Here is a 24076-nt window from a genome sequence, read left to right on the forward strand (position 1 = left end):
GCCTCACCCTAGACGCATCAGCAATCATAGACAGACGTAGTGCCTCAATTTAGACACACCAGCAATAATATACAAACACAGCGCCTCACCCTGAACACACCAGCAATCATAGATTAACATGGCGCCTTACCTCTCTCGGCACATTAGTTACCATAGACCGACACTCTAGACACATCGTCAATAACTGATTGACAACATCCTGGGCACCTAAGGAATGGTTGGATGTTGTTTAAGGCCATACTCAGCAATATTCCAGCTATATGCGGCGGTCATATAAATAATCGAGTCTGGACCAGACAATCCAGTGATCAACAACATGAATATCGATCTACGCAACTGGGATACGTTGACATCGGTCATCCAAGTCAGCGAGACTGACCACCCGATCCCGTTAGTCGCCTTTTACGACAAGCATGAGTTTACTGAAGACTAAATCTAACCCGGATCTTCACGGGTTCCTCAGTACCACTCAGTAATACGATTTAGATTCTGTATCGTCAGTCAGTGTTACATTTGTGATGATATCATGAATGATATCTCAATGTCCCCACCTGCCTGAGTATATGCTACACAACCGGCATTGTTAGATCGTGTTCTATCCTTGTCATGTTTGTGTTCAGCAAATACAAACGAGGTTATAGAAACAGAATCATTATCAACCTATTTCAAGGTTTGGATATATTTCACGTAGCAAGATATACATATAAATGTCGTTGAAATGATTACATTGTGACTACATTCAGTCTGGCTAACAGAGTTAATAGACCACCGATCACGCTATTACACATGTGCGGCACTTGTTTCTAAGAGTGAGACAATGTACAGTAAAGCCAGTTTTAGAAGGCCATTCTTTTACGCAGCAACAGTGAGTCGATGTTCAGCCAAGCTAGTTCAGAAGGCAGGCCTTTTACGCAGCAACAGTGAGTCTATGTTTAACGGAGAGCGAACAGCAAGCCGTCTTCGTAAACAGCAGAGAGTGAGTTAATTTGTTCAGCCCAGTGCGTTCAGTAGACTGTCCTTGGACACAACAGAGAATGAGTCAATGTTCAGCATAAAACGTTCTGTAGGCCGTCCTCGAAAATAGTAGAGAGTGAGTCAGTGTTCAGCCCAGAGCCTTCAGAAGGTCCTCGCAGACAGCAGAGAGTGAGTCAGTGTTCAGCCCAGAGCGTTCAGAAGGTCCTCGCAGAGAGCAGAGAGTGAGTTAGTGTTCAGCCCAGAGCGTTCAGAAGGTCCTCGCAGACAGCAGAGAGTGAGTCAGTGTTCAGCCCAAAGCGTTCAGAAGGTCCTCCTCGTAAATGGCTATGATCAACATTATGCCAGATCCGACACACACGCCTACGCATTGTAAGAAGAGGTCGCGCAGAGGATTCTGGGTATCCGTTGACGTCAGTTCCGGTACCATAGTTACCAAAGAGATGTAGATAAACATTCCACCAACAGATGCAAAAATCCACAGGGACGCTTCTTCAATGTTTCCCAACACGACACCAATCAGCATCCCGATAAAACACAGAACGGAGGACAGACAGTTATACACTACTGCCTGCTTGACAGACATTCCAGCTTTCAGGAGCACGGCGAAGTCCCCGATCTCGTGGGGAAGTTCGTGACAGAAGACAGCGATGGATGTACTGATTCCTCCTGTGATGCTGTTAGCGAAGGCAGCCCCGATAGCTAGGCCGTCGCTGAAGTTATGGACGCCGTCCCCAAGGATGACCATCCATGCTACTGCGGAAACTGAGCCGGGGAGGGGGCCGTCATGGTGGGAGTGGCCGTGGGCAGTGTGACCAGTGTGACCAGTGACTGACCCACTCCTCTCCTTCAGACTTGTTTCCTGTTTCAGTGGCACTGTTTGTTCCCTTTGGGTCTCTTCACTGTTGCCATTTGCCGCCATGCCATCGCTCTGTTCCCAGTCAGACTCGGTGTACGAGGACAGTTTCACAGCAACTGCGGACTGTTCCGATTCATCCTTAAATGCATATTTTGCCTTCCTCTTGGCTCTCCGCTTGGCCCTCCTCTTGTTCCTCGTGCCCGTCAAAATGGTCATCAGTTGCTGAACGATAAAGAAGAAATAGATTCCCAACAGCCCACAAAGTCCCTTCCAGACACTGTCCAGATGGCCATGGTCGTGGTCCTCGTCAGCTCTTGCTGCCGTCTCCCCGCCGGCGATTGCGTGGGGCAGAAGATGTAGCATAGCGTCCCCGGTGAGGGCACCGACTGCCACAGCTACGAGGAATTGCAATAGCTGATTGTAGAAGAATTTCTGCATAATTGGAATGACAGCCACACCTAACAAGCCGACGAGACTGATGACGACGACAGCAGCTACACTGTATCCCCAAACCCGAACTGCTGCAGAGTCTGTGGATTTCGCCTCAACGTGGTGGTGATGGGGCCCATCATGTCGACGACGACAATGAGGATTGTCAAGCTGATATAAAATAGCTGGGGACATGAATAACAAGTCTTTTTTGCCAACCTTACCTCTTTCATCAACATGGAAGATTTTCATGAGTTCTTGCACAGAGAGACAGTCAGTGTGAAGGTCGTGGGTATGGATGACAACAGTATGGGAGTCATGTTGCATCCCATGTCTCGTTCGCGGGTTGACCCCCCTGCGTACACGTGGTCCCCCATTAGCCCTGTGACCTGTCTGGCCTCGGTCACTCTCTGTCTGCACACGTCCTCTATCTCCGTGTCCGTCATGATCAATGTTGTCCTTGACCCCGTGACCATGGTTCTCCTTATGGTCACGTCCACTGCTCGCATTAGACTTGTGGTCAGTGTTAGCACGTTCGTGATGGCTGTTGTTCATGTCATGTTCTCTGTGATGGTTGTTCATGCCATGTTCTCTGTGATGGTTGTTCTTGCCATGTTCTCTGTGGCGGTTGTTCATGTCATGTTTTGAGTGGGAGTTTTCACTGTCCTTATGGTCATCATCATCGTGCACTTCCTGCTCGGTGCTCGCACTAGGGTCACGATGTGGTTCGTCATGGCCTTCCACCTCGGCACCATCGACCCTTTCAGGTTCGAATCCTATTCGTCCTAACAACAATTCAAAGTCAGCCAAGCCCATCTGTTTCTCCCCACGTCCATACTTCTCAAATATCTTCTTCAGGAAATAGTCCCCTTCATCTTTGATGTAAGTGGAGTTATTCTTGCGCCTGACGCCGTCACTATGCATGTGTACGTGCACAGGTGCCCGAAAAGGATGGGTTACACTCCCTGTAGAGTTAGCGGCACGTCTGGCTACACACAGATCTGAGAGTCCCAACAGAACAAGCACTAACACTACCACCGTCGCAGTCGCCATGCTGACAGACTGTGAGATTCTCCTCCAAGAAAGACAGAGCCGTGTACCGGTAAACAAGCTCCAGATGGACCAATTACACGCCGCCACACCCTCCAGCTGACACACTGGGACAACTAACTTCATAGAATGAACTCCTCACTGAATATTATACATTCACCAGGTTGCTTTTCTAGTTTTTCTGCCGCTCAACGTTTGCGGTGTATTGTAATCGTGAGGGGTATGCATGTGACACAAAGTAAATACAAACTACTTGAGTAGTAATCCGCTAGACAGGTGCGCACTTTGCCCTTTTAGATATATCCATATCATCGTTGACATACTACACGCAATACAATAGGTGTAATCTTGAGCTGGCCACAGGCAGTAAACAGTGTGCCTACAACACAGTGGATCTACCTGTCATCTATACCTGAGTAGAATAACACAAAATGTGATCGGTGAATTGGCCAGGCCATTTGATCCCTGAGATATGACACAGACATTAACCTGGCTGGGGAACACTACACGTTTGTTGATGTTTGTTCGTTTACGTAATGTCGTAAATAAGTCGGTAAGTTTGGTTTACGTCACCTTAATCAATATACAAACAGTGTTGAGGTGAGGGTATAACAGGTACTGACCTCTCACACAGGACAATGCGAGGAATGGAAACAGAACGTTTTAACCACAAAGTCACCCCGTCCCTTAAGCGTCTCAAGAAATGCATCTTCGTAGGTAATATTAGGAACTGGTAAGTATTATGTTACGTAGCAACTGCTCTGGGCTGGGAAGCAAGTAAAGGTGACCCCGTGACGTATCTGGGCTTCCCTGATCATATTACAACAGGACGTACGCAACCCGCTGAGATTTATCGCAAGACAGGCACGTGATATACGTGTTGGTCATGATATGGAAAATTTCCTTTCTTTCTATTATGGACTGAAAGGGTCATTCGTGATCAGCTCGTGGTTTTCAAGCCAAGCATCCTGTCGTACCCTACCAGAAGGAATTAAATCCATATTTGGAAATAAGTCCAAAAAACAGTTTATATATATACATATATGTGTGTGTGTGTGTGTGTAAACTGTTTTTGGATACACACACACGTACGCACGCGTGCGTTCGTACGTGCGTGCGTGTGTGTGTGTGTGAAACTGAAAGTATCGTGGTGAGTCTTATGATAATTTAGTGCACACGATGTCTGCCGGTAGTTTGAACTTGAATGCAACCTTGCTGTCATACCCCTGGTGGAATTTCAAAAAGAAGGATACGCTGAAACAAAAGACTCCTGAAAGGTCAGACTAAAATAACCCCACTGTAGTGATATGTAAGCACGCCGTTTCCGTATGATGTTGATTAAATACATGTAACTGATATTGATTTGAAACTCATTGCTATTTATAATTATATTGCTTGATATTTATCACTCTCAATATATATTACTGGTATATTACGGGTATAAACATGAAATTCGCATGGAAATCCAAATACACCGTGCTTCATGTCGGAAAATTCACCTAACATCTCCAAAGTAAACACACAAAATTATCAGAGAAAACTCTCAATGATAAACATGGGATCCGATATGTAAACAACCGCACGTTTGAATTTGAATCTCTGATTGTTCATGCCCCTATCACGGGCGGTGGGGTAGCCTAGTGGTTAAAGCCTTCGCTCGTCACGCCGAAGACCCGGGTTCGATTCCCTACATGGGTCTGATATGTGAAGGTCATTTCTGGTGTCCCCGCCTTGATATTGCTGGAATATTGGTAAAAGCGGTGTAAAGCCATACTCACTCACTCTTATGTTGGGCCGATTCTGACCCGGGTAAGTCCTGATGAACGTCTTCGCTGGGTACAGTTGCACCTACAGATGGCTAACTCTCCTGAAAAATGCGGGTATTGACATCATGGAGATCACCTGACCTCAGTCCCATGGAACACGTACCGGATGCTCTTTGAAGAAGTGTTTGTGCCTTAAGACGTCAACCCAAGAGTGTTCAAGATTTGGGCGCCATGTTGATACAGCAATGGCGCAGGTTACCCAATATTGGTAAAAGCGGCGTAAAACTAAACTCCCTCCCTCATGTCCCTATCCTTATTAAGAACTTCAAATTTGAAGAACTAACAACATACAGTGGCGGTACTCCACTGGAGATCAGTCAATCCACCAACAATGAGTGGTCGTCTCAGGGCTTTCCTTAGAGACACACATCAACTTGGCCTAAATATTATCATTTCTCATTTAAGAGGTATCTGAAGAGGACTAAGCAAATACAATAGGTCGGATCCTATTGACGTAAGCTATTATACGGTATCGTTCGGGTAACAATGGGCTAAAGAACAAGCTGACACAGTCAAATATCTGATTAACGTTGACGCGGACTTCAGCTACAGTATACTTTACAAGTACATGACACAGAGGCGCAAAAGAAAATATACCGATTTTAAAAATGAAAAGAACTTTTGTTTAATTTGATTATGTCTATTTAACGCTCAGACATTCCTACTCGAGGGTGGAAAAGGTAATAAGCGGAGGGGAAGCTTTGTACAAATAGACTGGCTTAGTGGATACGGGGATAAAAATGGATTTCACAACCATGTTAGAAATGTGCCTAAAAGACCAAATTTATTATTTTTCAAAGGTGATATGTTTAAGGTTCCATTTGTTATTTTGTTTGTTCTTTGTAGCGTAATGCCGAACGCCGAACGCCAATATTCCAGCAATATGCCGGCGGTCTGTAAATAATCGAGTCTGAACCAGACAATCAGACAGTCCAGTGATTAACAGCATGAGCATCGATCTACGCAACTAGGATACGATGACATGTGTAGCAGAAACCTATGGTGGCTGATTAGAGCCATCGCTTTCTCGCCTTAAAATTCGGAGGCGAGAAAGCGAGAAAGCGATATCACGAGACGAGAAAGCGATAACACGAGACGAGAAAGCGATAACACGAGACGAGAAAGCGATAGCACGAGTCGAGAAAGCGATAACGCGAGACGAGAAAGCGATAACGCGAGACGAGAAAGCGATATCATTGCGCGAGAAAGCGATAGAGCGAGAGAGCGAGAAAGCGAGAAAGCGAGAAAGCGATATTACCCACAATTCAGTGCTGTCTGCGCATGATCGACTACAAACGGGAGCTCAGTCGCCATTAGTAATTTCCGGATAGTATTAAATGGTTTTCAGTAATGTTCTTGCCCACGAATGGCGTTGTATGACTTGACGTATAGAGAATATCTAAATAGAGATGTAGACTTTCCTTTGATATGCAAATTGCACGTATGCAATAGTCATATCGTGAAATAACGGAAACGTTCATTTTGTGATGTGACTTAAGGAATTACATATTTTATGACATGACTGGATTCGAATTGTCTTAACCAACTTAATCACACCAACCAATTGAATTATTTCTTTGATGGACATTTTAGAAGTTAAGTTGATGAAGAATAATGACAATTATTATGGATATACAACTTCTTTTATTCTGTGGAGGCGGCGGTTTGACATAGATTCTAATGTCGTTGTTAAGCAAGTGATACATGAGTAACAAATTGAGAGAATATATACAGGAGTTGTTGTTACAGTAGATAGGGAATAAGTTGTTTATACAATAGATGAGGTTGATGTACAACGCTTGTCTAAGAGATTGAGTAAGTTGATTGGAAGCCAGAAGGGTGATATACAAGACCTGAATTAGAACTTATAGGAAGCCAGGTGGATGTATAGACAATGGATGGGGGTGATGTACATAGTTGTATTGAAACAGGTAATGTACACAAGAAATATTATTGAGTACTTTATCAAGTGATGGTAGGCATTGGGAATGTACTATCCTTCATCTCTGTTGAGGGCGGATCCTATCTTCTTGATGTGTACTGCTTCCAAAAGTTTACGAATTTTGTAGTCTGACTTGTTCTTTTCTATGATTTTCTTTGAATTAGGATATTGTGTGACAAATAGTGTCGGAAATGCCAGATGAAAGGGAGGGACCTATGACAAATAAGGCATTGTGACGAGTATATTTTCATGGTGATTTCCACCATGAGTGGCCACCACAAAGACAACAAACCACATCCAAACCATCATCCTAAAATAAAATCACTGAATGAGTGTGTGAATTTACATATATGTCGCCTAAGAGCAATATTCATGTTTTAGGTTCATTGTTGATGGTTTTGTGACGCCATATTGTACGCCATCAGTTCAATTCCTACTTAATGGAATTATGAGTTACAATTACATTTCAAACAAACTGGAACTTGCGTTTCTTTTGCAGCTCAGTTTATTACATATACATCACATTCAGAGAGTTTTGAAGTACATGTATGTGACACTATAAATGAGCCGTATGTAGATATTTCTTTAATAATTATCAGTTCTCGCTGTTTGGTTATAGGTGGAGGAATTAGAAATAAGGCATGGGAACTTAACCATGCACTTATGTTTATGTCACTTTATTGTATTTCAGGGTGATCAAAATTCATATTGGCGTAGGAATATTAGAGCTACTTCAAACAGGAACGATACCTCTATTCCTGTTTGATCACAATGGTACTTAATATCACCGAAGTACTCATACATTATATTGCTGTTTTTGTGTTTGCTATTTATTCTAAAGATTAAACCTCCTTGGTACAACTAAAAGAAAGAAAAAAACGTATTTGTTAAAGACATATTCTGACGTAATTATTACCAGATATTCACCTTATATTTCCAATGATATTGAAAAGGGTTCCACGTATGTGGAAGTATCCTCTGTGTGGAGATATATATTACCTATGCAGATGTAACTAGCTTCTATGTAGATGATAGTGTTCTTTTACACTGCAGACACCATGTGGTGTGGCATCATCACGCTTCTATATCACTCGCATCAAAGGCCAACAAGTGCATTGTTTAGTTTACCTACTGAGACGGGCCGCTGTTATAATATTCCAAGGAACGAGAGAACTTGTCAACTGTGCACTTCTAAAAGCATCGCAGATGAATATCATTATATTTTCACAATATATGCTCCTGTATCATCAAGGTGGTTTATGAGAATAAAGAATTGAATTGAATTGAATTGCAATGATTTGAATTAAAAATATGATAGACAGTGATACGCCATGCAAAGAAAGCTTCCACGCAAACAGAATAGTTAAAATTCAATATAAACAGCACAAGCTGCGCTTTGTGTACATTTTGTATACGACACTGCTGAACCGCATACCGCACATTTGCGAATAACCACACTGTAGACGTTATGTAAGTTTGATTTGACGCCTGAGGGCGTCCCTAAGGCAAGTTGACGTGATCATCTTGAACGACAGACAATACAATAGCTCAACATTTTCTACAGTTTGGCAGCCATGAGAGACATCGCTCCATGTTTTCAGTCACAACTGCGACAGTAATGTTGGACATGTGATACTGCATTCTCATCACCGCCTTCAGTTTGGACATGTGTCCATAGTTATTCTGATTGCAATTTGTCGTCATTGGAAAAACGTTCTTTTGTACAGTAAATAAGTTTTTGTTATGAGTTTTCTGTTATGATGTGACCCGTGAAGGTCCGGGTTATAATGAACCTCCAGTGTCCCATGATTGTCGTAAGAGGCGACTAACACACACTATTATTCACTATGCACACAAAAAAAATAATGTTTTGAAACCATGAATAACCGTGTTGTTCTCACCGTGAACTGGACTATACGTTGGGTAAACTGACGCCTTCTCCAACAGGATATGCGAAAAAGTATCCACAATGGGCAAACACCGTTTAAACACACGCAAATGTCAAATAACAAATAAATATTCGCCTACACATAGATCAAACACCCTTGCTTACACACAACCTTGATGAATACACACTTGCCTACACACAGCCTTGATCAAAACACACTTGCCTACACCCAACCTTGATTAATACACACTTACCTGCACACAGCCTTGATTAATACACACTTGCCTACACACAGCCATGATTAATACACACAGCCTTGATTAATACACAGTTGCCTACACACAGCCTTGATTAATACACGGTTGCCAACACACAACCTTGATTAATGCACACTTGCCTACATACAGTCTTGATTAATACACACTTGCCTACATACAGTCTTAATTAATACACACTTACCTACACACACGCTTGATTAATGCACACTTGCCTACACACGGCCTTGATTAATACGCCTCACCTTAGACACACCAGCAATCATAGACAAACATAGTGCCTCACCCTAGACACATCTGCAATCATAGACAAACATTGTGCCTCACCCTAAACACACCAGCAATCATAGACAGACATAGTGCCTCACCCTAGACACATCAGCAATCATAGACAAATATAGTGCCTCACCCTAGACACACCAGCAATCATACACAAACATAGTGCCTCACCCTAGACACACCAGCAATCATAGACAGACATAGTGCCAAACCCTAGACACATCAACAATCATAGACAAACATAGTGCCTCACCCTAGACACACCAGCAATCATAGACAGACATAGTGTTTCACCCTAGACACATCAGCGTAATTATAGACAAACATAGTGCCTCACCCTAGACACACCAGCAATCATAGACAAACATAGTGCCCTACCCTAGACACATCAGCAATCATAGACAGGCATAGTGCCTCACCCTGGACACATCAGCAATCATAGACAGATATAGTGCCTCACCCTAGACACATCAGCAATCCTACACAGATATAGTGCCTCACCCTAGACACACCAGCAGTCATAGACAGACGTAGTGACACACCCTAGACACATCAGCAATCATAGACAAACATTGTGCCCCCTCTAGACGCATCAGCAATCATAGACAGACGTAGTGCCTCAATTTAGACACACCAGCAATAATATACAAACACAGCGCCTCACCCTGAACACACAAGCAATCATAGATTAACATGGCGCCCTACCTCTCTCGGCACATTAGTAACCATAGACAGACACTCTAGATACATCGTCAATAACTGATTGACAACATCCTGGGCACCTAAGGAATGGTTGGATGTTGTTTAAGGCCACACTCAGCAACATTTCAGCTATATGCGGCGGCCATATAAATAATCGAGTCTGGACCAGACAATCCAGTGATCAACAACATGAATATCGATCTACGCAACTGGGATACGTTGACATCGGTCATCCAAGTCAGCGAGACTGACCACCCGATCCCGTTAGTCGCCTTTTACGACAAGCATGAGTTTACTGAAGACTAAATCTAACCCGGATCTTCACGGGTTCCTCAGTACCACTCAGTAATACGATGTAGATTCTGTATCGTCAGTCAGTGTTACATTTATGATGATATCATGAATGATATTTCAATGTCCCCACCTGCCTGAGTATATGCTACACAACCGGCATTGTTAGATCGTGTTCTATCCTTGTCATGTTTGTGTTCAGCAAATACAAACGAGGTTATAGAAACAGAATCATTATCAACCTATTTCAAGGTTTGGATATATTTCACGTAGCAAGATATACATATAAATGTCGTTAAAATGATTACATTGTGACTACATTCAGTCTGGCTAACAGAGTAAATAGACCACCGATCACGCTATTACACATGTGCGGCACTTGTTTCTAAGAGTGAGACAATGTACAGTAAAGCCAGTTTTAGAAGGCCATTCTTTTACGCAGCAACAGTGAGTCGATGTTCAGCCAAGCTAGTTCAGAAGGCAGGCCTTTTACGCAGCAACAGTGAGTCTATGTTTAACGGAGAGCGAACAGCAAGCCGTCTTCGTAAACAGCAGAGAGTGAGTTAATTTGTTCAGCCCAGTGCGTTCAGTAGACTGTCCTTGGACACAACAGAGAATGAGTCAATGTTCAGCATAAAACGTTCTGTAGGCCGTCCTCGAAAATAGTAGAGAGTGAGTCAGTGTTCAGCCCAGAGCGTTCAGAAGGTCCTCGCAGACAGCAGAGAGTGAGTCAGTGTTCAGCCCAAAGCGTTCAGAAGGTCCTCGCAGACAGCAGAGAGTGAGTCAGTGTTCAGCCCAGAGCGTTCAGAAGGTCCTCCTCGTAAATGGCTATGATCAACATTATGCCAGATCCAACACACACGCCTACGCATTGTAAGAAGAGGTCGCGCAGAGGATTCTGGGTATCCGTTGACGTCAGTTCCGGTACCATAGTTACCAAAGAGATGTAGATAAACATTCCACCAACAGATGCAAAAATCCACAGGGAAGCTTCTTCAATGTTTCCCAACACGACACCAATCAGCATCCCGATAAAACACAGAACGGAGGACAGACAGTTATACACTACTGCCTGCTTGACTGACATTCCAGCTTTCAGGAGCACGGCGAAGTCCCCGATCTCGTGGGGAAGTTCGTGACAGAAGACAGCGATGGATGTACTGATTCCTCCTGTGATGCTGTTAGCGAAGGCAGCCCCTATAGCTAGGCCGTCGCTGAAGTTATGGACGCCGTCCCCAAGGATGACCATCCATGCTACTGCGGAAACTGAGCCGGGGAGGGGGCCGTCATGGTGGGAGTGGCCGTGGGCAGTGTGACCAGTGTGACCAGTGACTGACCCACTCCTCTCCTTCAGACTTGTTTCCTGTTTCAGTGGCACTCTTTGTTCCCTTTGGGTCTCTTCACTGCTGCCATTTGCCGCCATGCCATCGCTCTGTTCCCAGTCAGACTCGGTGTACGAGGACAGTTTCACAGCAACTGCGGACTGTTCCGATTCATCCTTAAATGCATATTTTGCCTTCCTCTTGGCTCTCCTCTTGGCCCTCCTCTTGTTCCTCGTGCCCGTCAGGATGGTCATCAGTTGCTGAACGATAAAGAAGAAATAGATTCCCAGCAGCCCACAAAGTCCCTTCCAGACACTGTCCAGATGGCCATGGTCGTGGTCCTCGTCAGCTCTTGCTGCCGTCTCCCCGCCGGCGATGGCGTGGGGCAGAAGATGTAGCATAGCGTCCCCGGTGAGGGCACCGACTGCCACAGCTACGAGGAATTGCAATAGCTGATTGTAGAAGAATTTCTGCATAATTGGAATGACAGCCACACCTAACAAGCCGACGAGACTGATGACGACGACAGCAGCTACACTGTATCCCCAAACCCAAACTGCTGCAGAGTCTGTGGATTTCGCCTCAACGTGGTGGTGATGGGGCCCATCATGTCGACGACGACAATGAGGATTGTCAAGCTGATATAAAATAGCTGGGGACATGAATAACAAGTCTTTTTTGCCAACCTTACCTCTTTCATCAACATGGAAGATTTTCATGAGTTCTTGCACAGAGAGACAGTCAGTGTGGAGGTCGTGGGTATGGATGACAACAGTATGGGAGTCATGTTGTATCCCATGTCTCGTTCGCGGGTTGACCCCCCTGCGTACACGTGGTCCCCCATTAGCCCTGTGACCTGTCTGGCCTCGGTCACTCTCCGTCTGCACACGTCCTTTATCTCCGTGTCCGTCATGATCACTGTTGTCCTTGACCCCTTGACCATGGTTCTCCTTATGGTCACATCCACTGCTCGTCTTAGACTTGTGGTCAGTGTTAGCACGTTCGTGATGGCTGTTGTTCATGTCATGTTCTCTGTGATGGTTGTTCATGCCATGTTCTCTGTGATGGTCGTTCTTGCCATGTTCTCTGTGACGGTTGTTCATGTCATGTTTTGAGTGGGAGTTTTCACTGTCCTTATGGTCATCATCATCGTGCACTTCCTGCTCGGTGCTCGCACTAGGGTCACGATGTGGTTCGTCATGGCCTTCCACCTCGGCACCATCGACCCGTTCAGGTTCGAATCCTATTCGTCCTAACAACAATTCAAAGTCAGCCAAGCCCATCTGTTTCTCCCCACGTCCATACTTCTCAAATATCTTCTTCAGGAAATAGTCCCCTTCATCTTTGATGTAAGTGGAGTTATTCTTGCGCCTGACGCGGTCACTATGCATGTGTACGTGCACAGGTGCCCGAAAAGGATGGGTAACACTCCCTGTAGCGTTAGCGGCACGTCTGGCTACACACAGATCTGAGAGTCCCAACAGAACAAGCACTAACATTACCACCGTCGCAGTCGCCATGCTGACAGACTGTGAGATTCTCCTCCAAGAAAGACAGAGCCGTGTGCCGGTAAACAAGCCTCCAGATGGACCAATTACACGCCGCCACACCCTCCAGCTGACACACCGGGACAACTAACTTCATAGAATGAACTCCTCACTGAATATTATACATTCACCAGGTTGCTTTTCTACTTTTTCTGCCGAACATCGTTTGCGGTGTATTGTAATCGTGAGGGGTATGCATGTGACACAAAGTAAATACAAACTACTTGAGTAGTAATCCGCTAGACAGGTGCGCACTTTGCCCTTTTAGATATATCTATATCATCGTTGACATACTACACGCAATACAATAGGTGTAATCTTGAGCTGGCTACAGTCAGTAAACAGTGTGTCTACAACAAAGTGGATCTACCTGTCATCTATACCTGAGTAGAATAACACAAAATATGATCGGTGAATTGGCCAGGCCATTTGACCCCTGAGATGTGACACAGACATTAACCTGGCTGGGGAACACAACACGTTTGTTGATGTTTGTTCGTTTACGTAATGTCGTAAATAAGTCGGTAAGTTTGGTTTACGTCACCTTAATCAATATACAAACAGTGTTGAGGTGAGGGTATAACAGGTACTGACTTCTCACACAGGACAATGCGAGGAATGGAAACAGAACGTTTTAACCACAAAGTCACCCCGTCCCTTAAACGTCTCAAGAAATGCATCTTCGTAGGTTATATAAGGAACTGGTAAGTATTATGTTACGTAGCAACTGCTCTGGGCTGGGAAGCAAGTAAAGGTGACCCCGTGACGCATCTGGGCTTCCCTGATCATATTACAACAGGACGTACGCAACCCGCTGAGATTTATCGCAAGACAGGCACGTGATATACGTGTTGGTCATGATATGGAAAATTTCCTTTCTTTCTATTATGGACTGAATGGGTCATTCGTGATCAGCTCGTGGTTTTCAAGCCAAGCATCCTGTCGTGCCCTACCAGAAGGAATTAAATCCATATTTGGAAATAAGTCCAAAAACAGTTTATATATATATATATATATGTGTGTGTGTGTGTGTGTGTGTGTGTGTGTGTGTGTGTGTGTGTAAACTGTTTTTGAGACACACACACGTACGCACGCGTCCGTTCGTACGTGCGTGCGTGTGTGTGTGAAACTGAAAGTATCGTGGTGAGTCTTATGATAATTAAGTGCACACGATGTCTGCCGGTAGTTTGAACTTGAATGCAACCTTGCTGTCATACCCCTGGTGGAATTTCAAAAGAAGGATACGCTGAAACAAAAGACTCCTGAAAGCTCAGACTAAAATAACCCCACTGTAGTGATATGTAAGCACTCCGTTTCCGTATGATGTTGATTAAATACATGTAACTGATATTGATTTGAAACTCATTGCTATTTATAATTATATTGCTTGATATTTATCACTCTCAATATATATTACTGGTATATTACGGGTATAAACATGAAATTCGCATGGAAATCCAAATAGACCGTGCTTCATGTCGGAAAATTCACCTAACATCTCCAAAGTAAACACACAAAATTATGGGGTAGCCTAGTGGTTAAAGCCTTCGCTCGTCACGCCGAAGGCCCGGGTCCGATTCCCTACATGGGTATGATATGTGAAGCTCATTTCTGGTGTCCCCGCCGTGATATTGCTGGAATATTGGTAAAAGCGGTGTAAAGCCATACTCACTCACTCTTATGTTGGGTCGATTCTGACCCGGGTAAGTCCTGATGAACGTCTTCGCTGGGTACAGTTGCACCTACAGATGGCTAACTCTCCTGAGAAATGCGGGTATTGACATCATGGAGATCACCTGACCTCAGTCCCATGGAACACGTACAGGATGCTCTTTGAAGAAGTCTTTGTGCTTTAAGACTTCAACCCAAGAGTGTTCAAGATTTGGGCGCCATGTTGGTACAGCAATGGCGCAGGTTACCTAATATTGGTAAAAGCGGCGTAAAACTAAACTCCCTCCCTCATGTCCCTATCCTGATTAAGAACTTCAAATTTGAAGAACTAACAACATACAGTGGCGGTACTCCACTGCAGATCAGTCAACCCACCAACAATGAGTGGTCGTCTCAGGGCTTTCCTTAGAGCCACACATCAACTTGGCCTAAATATTATCATTTCTCATTTAAGAGGTATCTGAAGAGGACAAAGCAAATACAATAGGTCGGATCCTATTGACGTAAGCTTTTATACGGTATCGTTCGGGTAACAATGGGCTAAAGAACAAGCTGACACAGTCAAATATCGGATTAACGTTGACGCGGACTTCAGCTACAGTATACTTGCAAGTACATGACACAGAGGCGCAAAAGAAAATACATGTATACCGATTTTAAAAATGAAAAGAACTTTTGTTTAATTTGATTATGTCTATTTAACGCTCAGACATTCCTACTCGAGGGTGGAAAAGGTAATGAGCGACGGGGAAGCTTTGTACAAATAGGCTGGTTTAGTGGAGACGGGGATAAAAATGGATTTCACAACCATGTTAGAAATGTGCCTAAAAGACCAAATATTATTTTTAAGGTGATATGTTTAAGATTCCACTTGTTATTTTGTTTGTTCTTTGTAGCGTAATGCCGAACGCCGAACGCCAATATTCCAGTAATATGCCGGCGGTCTGTAAATAATCGAGTCTGAACCAGACAATCAGACAATCCAGTGATTAACAGCATGAACATCGATCTACGCAACTAGGATACGATGACATGTGTAGCAGAAACCTTCATATATTTCCCTCATTGTTTCGTCATGGTAGTTAATGAACTTGTGATTTTGGTTTTGTCATCTGTTTTACTCAACAGATCATAAATTGTCATTGTCACTGACTGTGTTTTATCTTGGCACACATGGAACAAACAACTGTCAAGGTGAAGGTCATATATTCCCATTATCTGATATGGCCACATGAGAGTGTGTCAGAGCTGTGTGTTGTTGCGTTAAAAATGCCTACTTTAGTTGCACAATGGGAAGTACGTGTGGCAGAAGATTTTCATCTGTGTCACAATGTACCGTTAATTTAAACTGGATGTGTATAGTGACCAGTGAGTGATTGATTGAGTGAGTGAGTTTAGTTTTACGCCGCACTCAGCAATATTACAGCTATATGGGGGCGGTCTCTAAATAATCGGATCTGGACCAGACAAGCCAGGGATCAACAGCATGAACATCGATCTACTCAGTTGGGAACCGATGACATGTGCCAACCAAGTCAGCGAACCTGACCACCCGATCCGGTTAGTCTCCTCTTTCGACAGGCATGGGTTACTGATGATCAATTCTAAGTCGGACCTTCACGGGTGTCCAGCAACCAGATCTGGGATACGACCACAACGTTCAGTTTATGTTGGTGTGTTTAGCTACCCCACTTCCACGTGGTTCCGTTTTTGTGTTTTATCCACTTTTGTGTTTCCTCCACTTTTGTGTTTCCCCCACTTTTGTGTTTTCTCCACTTTTGTGTTTATATCACTTTTGTGTTTCTCCACTTTTGTGTTTTCCCCACGTTTTGTGTTTTCTCCACTTTTGTGTTTCTCCACTTTTGTGTTTCTCCACTTTGTGTTTTCTGCACTTTTGTGTTTCCTCCACTTTTGTGTTTCCTCCACTTTTGTGTTTCTCCACTTTGTGTTTCTCCACTTTGTGTTTTCTCCACTTTTGTGTTTCCTCCACTTTTGTGTTTCTCCACTTTGTGTTTCTCCACTTTTGTGTTTTCTCCACTTTTGTGTTTCCTCAACTTTTGAGTTTCCGCCAGGAAGTGCTGGATCCAGTTGTTGTACCATATTTTGATAACCATCCACTTGCTACAACACCTGTATGTATGGATGACAACGCTAGGCCACACCATTCCTGTGCAGTTACTAGCCTTCTGAAGCCTGCCATGAGTCCAGATCTGAATCCCCTGGAACACATTTGGGACTTTATCGGGCGACGGATACAGGAACGTGTACCTCCAAAATAGGCGGGAGTCGGACGGAGCTTTGCACATAGAATGGCGACAGTTTCCTCTTCCATTGCAGGCAGTTATCGCTAAAATACTTTAAACAGGTATCATTTTGAACCCAACAGATGAGTTGTGTATTTAATTGTGCCATAACCATTATTAAAACGTTGAATGAAACTGTACTTTTTGTGTTTTCTTGTAGTCAAGATATAATCTTACAGAAAAAAAACATGCAGCTTTACAATTTACTTGGGTGCTTAACTTTTTTCCAAGTGTATGTATCTTACAGTGTGACAAGGTCATGTAATCGACAACATGATGGACATAAGTACCACAATGAGATAACGTAATGGCTATGTGTGGTCGACCACATAGTGGATTCAAGTACCAGTGTCTCATAATAAGATAGTGAACTGTATATGTGTAAGGTGCATGTAGGTGCAGGAGTCTCATTGTGACTTAGTGTAATGTACACTCTTAAACAAAGCTAAACCTGAACAAAGTTATGTTAAAGATAAACATATTTAGGGTTGCTTACGGTTTTTTTTTCAGTTGCATAGATATCTAGGTAGGTATGTATACATACATGTGTGCGTGAGGGGGACGGGGTAGGGTGTGTAGGGGTAGATGTATGAATGCATGCATGTAACCGTCGTTCCTAAAGTGTAATTGGATATTACATGAAGCCTATTGTTATCACTCTATGATGTTTCTCTCGTTTCTACTTAATAACAGGCTGCTTACATGACGAAGCCTCAAACACACATATACTTTTTAAAACATTTGGGTAACTTCATTTTTAGTTTACGATTGAAACAAATTGGGAGATATATCGGAGTCCATCAATATTGCTATGATAATAAGGACTGTGTTGAGAGTGCATCATCACCTGCACTTCCTTATGACCATAGTTGTTTATACATTAATCGCTCTTGAAAGATGATTTGTGTTTGACATGAAATTTGCATGCCTACGATTTTCATTTTAAAAAACAAACAAAAAACGGCTAGAAACAAACACTAACAACTGCGTGATGCAAGATGATTATCAAAATAAATGATCTACAGTAATTTATCGACCTTTTTGAAAACCGTCAAAATCAAGAATGACCGCATGCACGTGTAAAGGGCTATATAGTTGTGCACGTGCATACCATCCGTTGTGTTTAGGGGGGGTGATAAAGAGAAATGGTGATGTGTTCATAAGATGTCTGTCTTTGAAAGGTTTGTTAACGATTATACTACCTATCCAAATTGCAAGTTCAGGTTCCCCAACTTTTTTCTAAGAGTATACATGTGTAGTCGACCACATGGTGTATATAAGTACCAGCGTCTAACTATTCTCACTCAGTCTTATATATCTATATATGAAGACAAAACGCATTTTTGTGAAAGATAAATACTCATTCCCAAGGCTCCAGAGCGCATTTTAATGACGTAAATTAATGTTACATTGGCACGTTACACTGTTTAACTGTTCCAGTATTCAGGTGTGGAAGATATCCCGAAGTAACTCTGGTCCTGGATATTTCCATATTCGATGACATCAAAGCGAATCTTGATTTACATATTGTATATTTCGGAAATTAGGTCATGGATCCATGTACAGTTAATGATGAACAATTACATAATTCTCTGTTAGGCTTTACAACTGACTGACTGACTGAGTTTGGTTTTTACGCCGCTTTTAGCAATATTCCAGCAACATCACGGCGGGCGACACCAGAAATGGGCTTCACACATTGTACCCATGTGGGGATTCGAACCCGGGTCTTCGGCGTGACGAGCCGACGCTTTAACCACTAGGCTACCCCACCGCCCCTTAAGGCTTTACAAACAGTTGCAAGTTAAATTATGATTCATAAGATAAGAGGTGATGCCTACTAACTCATAAATGGGTAGAGTGAGTGAGTGAGTTTAGTTTTGGCCGCCTTTTGCAATATTTCAGCAATGACACGGCGGGGAACACCCGAAATGGGCTTTACACATTGTACCCATGTGGGGACTCGAACGTGAGTCTTCGACGTGACGAGCGAACGCTTTAACCACTACCCCACCGCCCCTAAATGAGTAGAGGTTAGGCTGTAAACAGATATATACATGTTTCTTAATTCAGTATAGATTGGGCATATAAACAAGAGGTTCGCGAACACCCTTCCTTCGCCCAATATATGATTAAATAGGCAATCTGGGATTGAACCGATGAACAACGGATTTTACTTACTTGGTATATTTCTCACCAATATAGGCCCACTGCCAGCTTACATTTGTGGCAGTAGTATCGATGGAGTGGTATAGACATCATCATAACAATATAGCTCGCGGTGGCATAGCTTGATAAATGTGCACTTTCATAATCATTTATAGACAAAATGACGTAGGATAACTTCTGTAGTAGATAATTTACCCTTAGTTGCGTATATCCATAGCAGACTAGCAAAAAGATGAATTTGTCGTCCACATACCCATCATTACTGACACTTTTTGAACAGGATTTAACGCTCCGTAGGATATTAATCTACCTTCCAGTTTCAATATCCAGGCATCTAAACAGAGATATTCCTTGAATAAAAGATTTAAGGCCTTTGCGAGTGCATCCTGCCAATCATGTTCATGATTACACCTAACAATATAGTTATCACAGTGTTGTAGGATGTTCCTTCATAGAAGCAGGAATGTTCACAAAACAAACGCTATCGAAACGAAGGAATGTTCACACAAACCCCTACTATGTGGCAAAATATAGGCGAAGCCTTAACATTTTCCCACGTGTCATTTGACATAGGTTCCTGTGCTTGAAACAGACTGAGAACTCTGTCATGACCACTCTTCACGGTAACAATGTTTAGGGAGTTCGCCATCGTGCTGTTTCCCGTGTAAATCTGCCTTATGCATTCATCAAAATGCGATTTCGGTCCAGATATCAAGAAAACAGAAAAAGTATAAAAATATATAACTCAAGGAATAAATCGTTTTCCTAGATGCATACGTTTAAAATGATGAGAATTCGAAAGTTACCTATGGTTCAGTTCCCCTTATAAAGTATATTCACGTAATTCACATCTGCCTGCATAATCCAGTTCTTTTCCCCGTAGTTTCTGTTATGGAAATCAGCTCTAAATGTGCGTAAACCCTTTTCTTTCATGCCCTGTACACTGGTATAAAACTCCACGTATTTGTCCTTGCTGGGATAGGTGGGAAACAAGTGCCACTCCACCGCGAACTGCTTCACCTTGGACAGGACTCCTGACTCTGCCAGATCCTTCGCTGTTGGCCATTCGCTAGTCTCCACGTCGATCTTCAAGACATCGATGTGTCTCTAGAAACATATATCTCATGTTCTCATATCAGTTACTCATCCCATGTACGCATTTCGTGTGTTCATTTCAGGTACTCATAGTATGTTCTCGTATTATGTTCACATTTCATGGTCAGACTGTGTCTACATTTGTGTGTATGTGTATGTGTCTTTGGACGCATCTCTATCTGTGAAAGACACATCTACATGTGTATGTCCTTGGACTGTGTCAACATTTGTGTGTGTATGTGTGTGCTTGGGCTTGTGTATGTGTGTGCTTGGGCTTATCTCTATATTTAAAAGACACATCTACATGTGTATGTCCTTGGACTGTGTCAACATTTGTGTGTGTATGTGTGTGCTTGGGCTTATCTCTATATTTAAAAGACACATCTACATGTGTATGTCCTTGGACTGTGTCAACATTTGTGTGTGTATGTGTGTGCTTGGGCTTATCTCTATCTGTAAAAGACACATCTACATGTGTATGTCCTCGGACTGTGTCAACATTTGTGTGTGTATGTGTGTGCTTGGGCTTATCTCTATCTGTAAAAGACACATCTACATGTGTATGTCCTTGGACTGTGTCAACATTTGTGTGTGTATGTGTGTGCTTGGGCTTATCTCTATCTGTAAAAGACACATCTACATGTGTACGTCCTTGGATTCAGTTTTTCTGCAGGAGAAGTAGCCCTTACATTTGTGTCCTTGACTTTGGTTATATTGGGAGTAGAAACTAACACTTACATTGGTATGTCCGAGCATCTGCATGATAGTTTCGAGGCGTCTGATTTTCCATATTTGTTTTGTTTTTACATATATATCTTTAGTGGGGACAAACGTGTCGCTGTCCGTCCCTGATATGCCGATGTCGTGGAAATGGACGTTCGCACTTCTGTTGAATGATTTCAAGCCAATACTAAAACAATAGAAGCAAATATTGTCTCAAATCAAAATTTCTCCTTATTTCTGTGTTGTTACTTTGAATATATTTTCGTAATTTCAATTAAGTTTATTCCCCCAAATAAAATTTATTATTTTTCTCGTTCCTCTGATTATTTCTCGACGTTTCAGTTTTATCAGACAACAACTAAAAATAGCGAGATATAAAGTTCACACCAAAGTTCACAGGGTCACTGCAGGGTGCAGCACAGATAAACCTTTCTATAGCAAATTAAAGATAGATTTTACTCCAGCTTCACTGACTTTTCAATCATTTTTTTCTTGTGTCGCGTTCGAATTAAAGTCGCGTTCGAATTGAAGTCGTGTTCAGAAGTCTAATGTAAGTGGCACATGAGCATACAGAATTATCCTGTGATAATAGCTAGGTCTTTGAAACCACACCTGCCCCTGTGATACAGATTTTACTATTTGAATTACACATTTACTTGTAATCGTACTTTCACATAATGTGAAGGTATTTTCTCTTACCTCGGGTCAAAAGAATGGACTTCACAGCCAAGGGCACCCATTGCATCGTCAAACGACCAGTCGTTCCAGATACTACAGTAGTGAATACACTCTATATTGATCTCATATATAAAATCTATGTTATGGTCAATAGTCGGATATACTCTTGGATGTACATAAGGCTACTTCTCATTGGAGTAGTATTCAAGGCGTTTTCTAAAATCAACAATGTGCTCTCGTCCCCGACACGTTAAAGTTTAACTTGGACACCATTTACAACCAAGGAAGCACGTGAGTATATATTTAAATTCAACATTTGTCCATATTCAAGCAATATCAAGGGATGGGACATTAGAAATTGGTCACACATTTCACTTTTGTGGAGAATCGAACAAAGATGTCAGCGTGATGGAAATAATCAATCTATACCGAACACTATACAAATTATTCATTTACATAATACCAACAGTCGATGCTCGACAAATGGTGCTTAATCTACAATAATTCAGTTACAAATTGTGATGTGACTTATGTTACATTTTGGATAGCACTTTCTTCTCGAGTCCCATCCCAGGATTGGAACCCACACTTTCACAGTAATCCATCTAGTGCTCCTCATACAAATTCACCAATCCAACCCACTCAGCCTGAACGGCTTCCACGCTAAATGGAAATCTGACAACTGGTAGTTTAGATCACGTAGATTATGTACCCCCTAGCAAGTGTTAATATGAAAATGCGATGTGCAAATTTTACGACAATGCATAGTGAGACAATATAATTGAAATAAATAATTATGTGTTGTAATTAAACGCATCCTTTCTTACCCAAATGAGTAGACGAGACAAGGCGGCTTCACGCCGTAGTTCCCATCCATACAGATATGCCAGTTGCCTTTCCTTACGATAGGGTTGCACTTGTACTCGGGGGGCTTCTCCCAGTCCCTGCAACACGATACATGCAAGGACACATGATGTTTTATCTTCTCTATTACTGACGGCACCTATAGTTGTGGCGATTCTTGGCACAAGAACTGGCTTATGTTATAACTCGCATGCACATGGGAATTGGTTTGGGCCAAAATTTACAAATGTTATCAAGACGTTCCAGTGCTGAAAAAGTTGCCGATGCACTGCAAACTTCAGTTCAAAAAACACATATATGACACCTGCATCCACAACATCTCACTCGCATAACAATTTCTTCTGTCTCATATTTAGCCACCACTGTGTGGTTGTATACTGTCTCCTACTCGGTAGTTTCTTGAGTAATGAAATAATGTATCTATTACAAAACAAAAGTCGTATCTCAATCGTATGAAATAACACTTTATGTCGGCACTACTTTGAATGAAAGTACCCTTTAAGAGTTCGGTCCTAACATCAGTTAGAAAATACACCCTCCCGGTCTCTTACGCCAGTCATGAAAATATACATTTTGCCAGGTGACTTGTCGCGACAAGCATGTATATAAAACATTCGTCTATAAATGCCTAATGCCTGAGTATCAAGTACCAGTTTACCTGGTGTCAGCACCATTTGATAGCTTTACGACATGCATGGGTGTTTAAAGTGCAATTCTAGCAATTTTAACCCGGATCTTCACGGGTCTATAAGTACATAAATGCTCATCCTATGATTCAGGCGGAAATCCCAAATAAAGTCTGCCAGAGACTTGTGATTATGTTTTGTTTTTTGTTGATTTTATTTATTTAGAAAGCAGGAGCCGATGGCGTACAAAAGATTTCCTCCACGGCATGCCATCCCCCGTGTCACCTCCACCCATAGATCGATACTGGATGCCTGTCTGTGTCAGACAATCCGGTGACGACCATGATCACATACCATTTCAAGAGAGAAGAAGCTTGCCACCATTCTGTTATCTTCAAAGGATCCTTGTAATTGGAGAGCCTTTGTACTGGCAGTTGTGGTGGTGGTTTAAAAACTGAAATATAAACAGTACTGTATCAAATCTAATTGAAGATGCATCGACGATAAACATAAAGCACAAATTCGCATTCCAAGGAAAATGGCATTTCAACAATTTGCAAGTTAA

General features: G+C 42.6%; 3 protein-coding genes across 3 annotated transcripts in view; all 3 read right to left on the minus strand.

The window, feature by feature from the left end:
• Positions 1-649: 649 nt before the first annotated feature.
• Positions 650-3573, minus strand: LOC124286024 (zinc transporter ZIP10-like). Its single transcript, XM_046722340.1, has one exon. It carries the CDS (start codon positions 3434-3436, stop codon positions 1262-1264), a length of 2175 nt encoding a protein of 724 aa, XP_046578296.1. The 5' UTR covers positions 3437-3573; the 3' UTR covers positions 650-1261.
• Positions 3574-10770: 7197 nt separating this feature from the next.
• LOC124285998 (zinc transporter ZIP10-like) lies at positions 10771-13226 on the minus strand. The gene has a single exon (XM_046722313.1). The coding sequence runs from the start codon at positions 13224-13226 to the stop codon at positions 11304-11306; it is 1923 nt and encodes a 640-aa protein (XP_046578269.1). The 3' UTR covers positions 10771-11303.
• Positions 13227-18719: 5493 nt separating this feature from the next.
• Positions 18720-24076, minus strand: part of LOC124286023 (probable methyltransferase-like protein 24) — a 51448-nt gene continuing 46091 nt past the window's right edge. Inside the window, exons 2-6 of the mRNA XM_046722339.1 lie at positions 23866-23965; positions 22849-22965; positions 22043-22114; positions 21359-21530; positions 18720-20632 (exon numbers count right to left, since the gene is read on the minus strand). Of these exons, the coding sequence (XP_046578295.1) occupies positions 20339-20632; positions 21359-21530; positions 22043-22114; positions 22849-22965; positions 23866-23965 (755 nt within the window). The 3' untranslated portion in view covers positions 18720-20338. The remainder of the gene's footprint in view (positions 20633-21358; positions 21531-22042; positions 22115-22848; positions 22966-23865; positions 23966-24076) is intronic.

This window comes from Haliotis rubra, unplaced genomic scaffold, assembly GCF_003918875.1.
Source record: "Haliotis rubra isolate DU_JTF1 unplaced genomic scaffold, ASM391887v1 Scf372, whole genome shotgun sequence".
Classification (NCBI taxonomy): Eukaryota; Metazoa; Mollusca; class Gastropoda; order Lepetellida; family Haliotidae; genus Haliotis; species Haliotis rubra.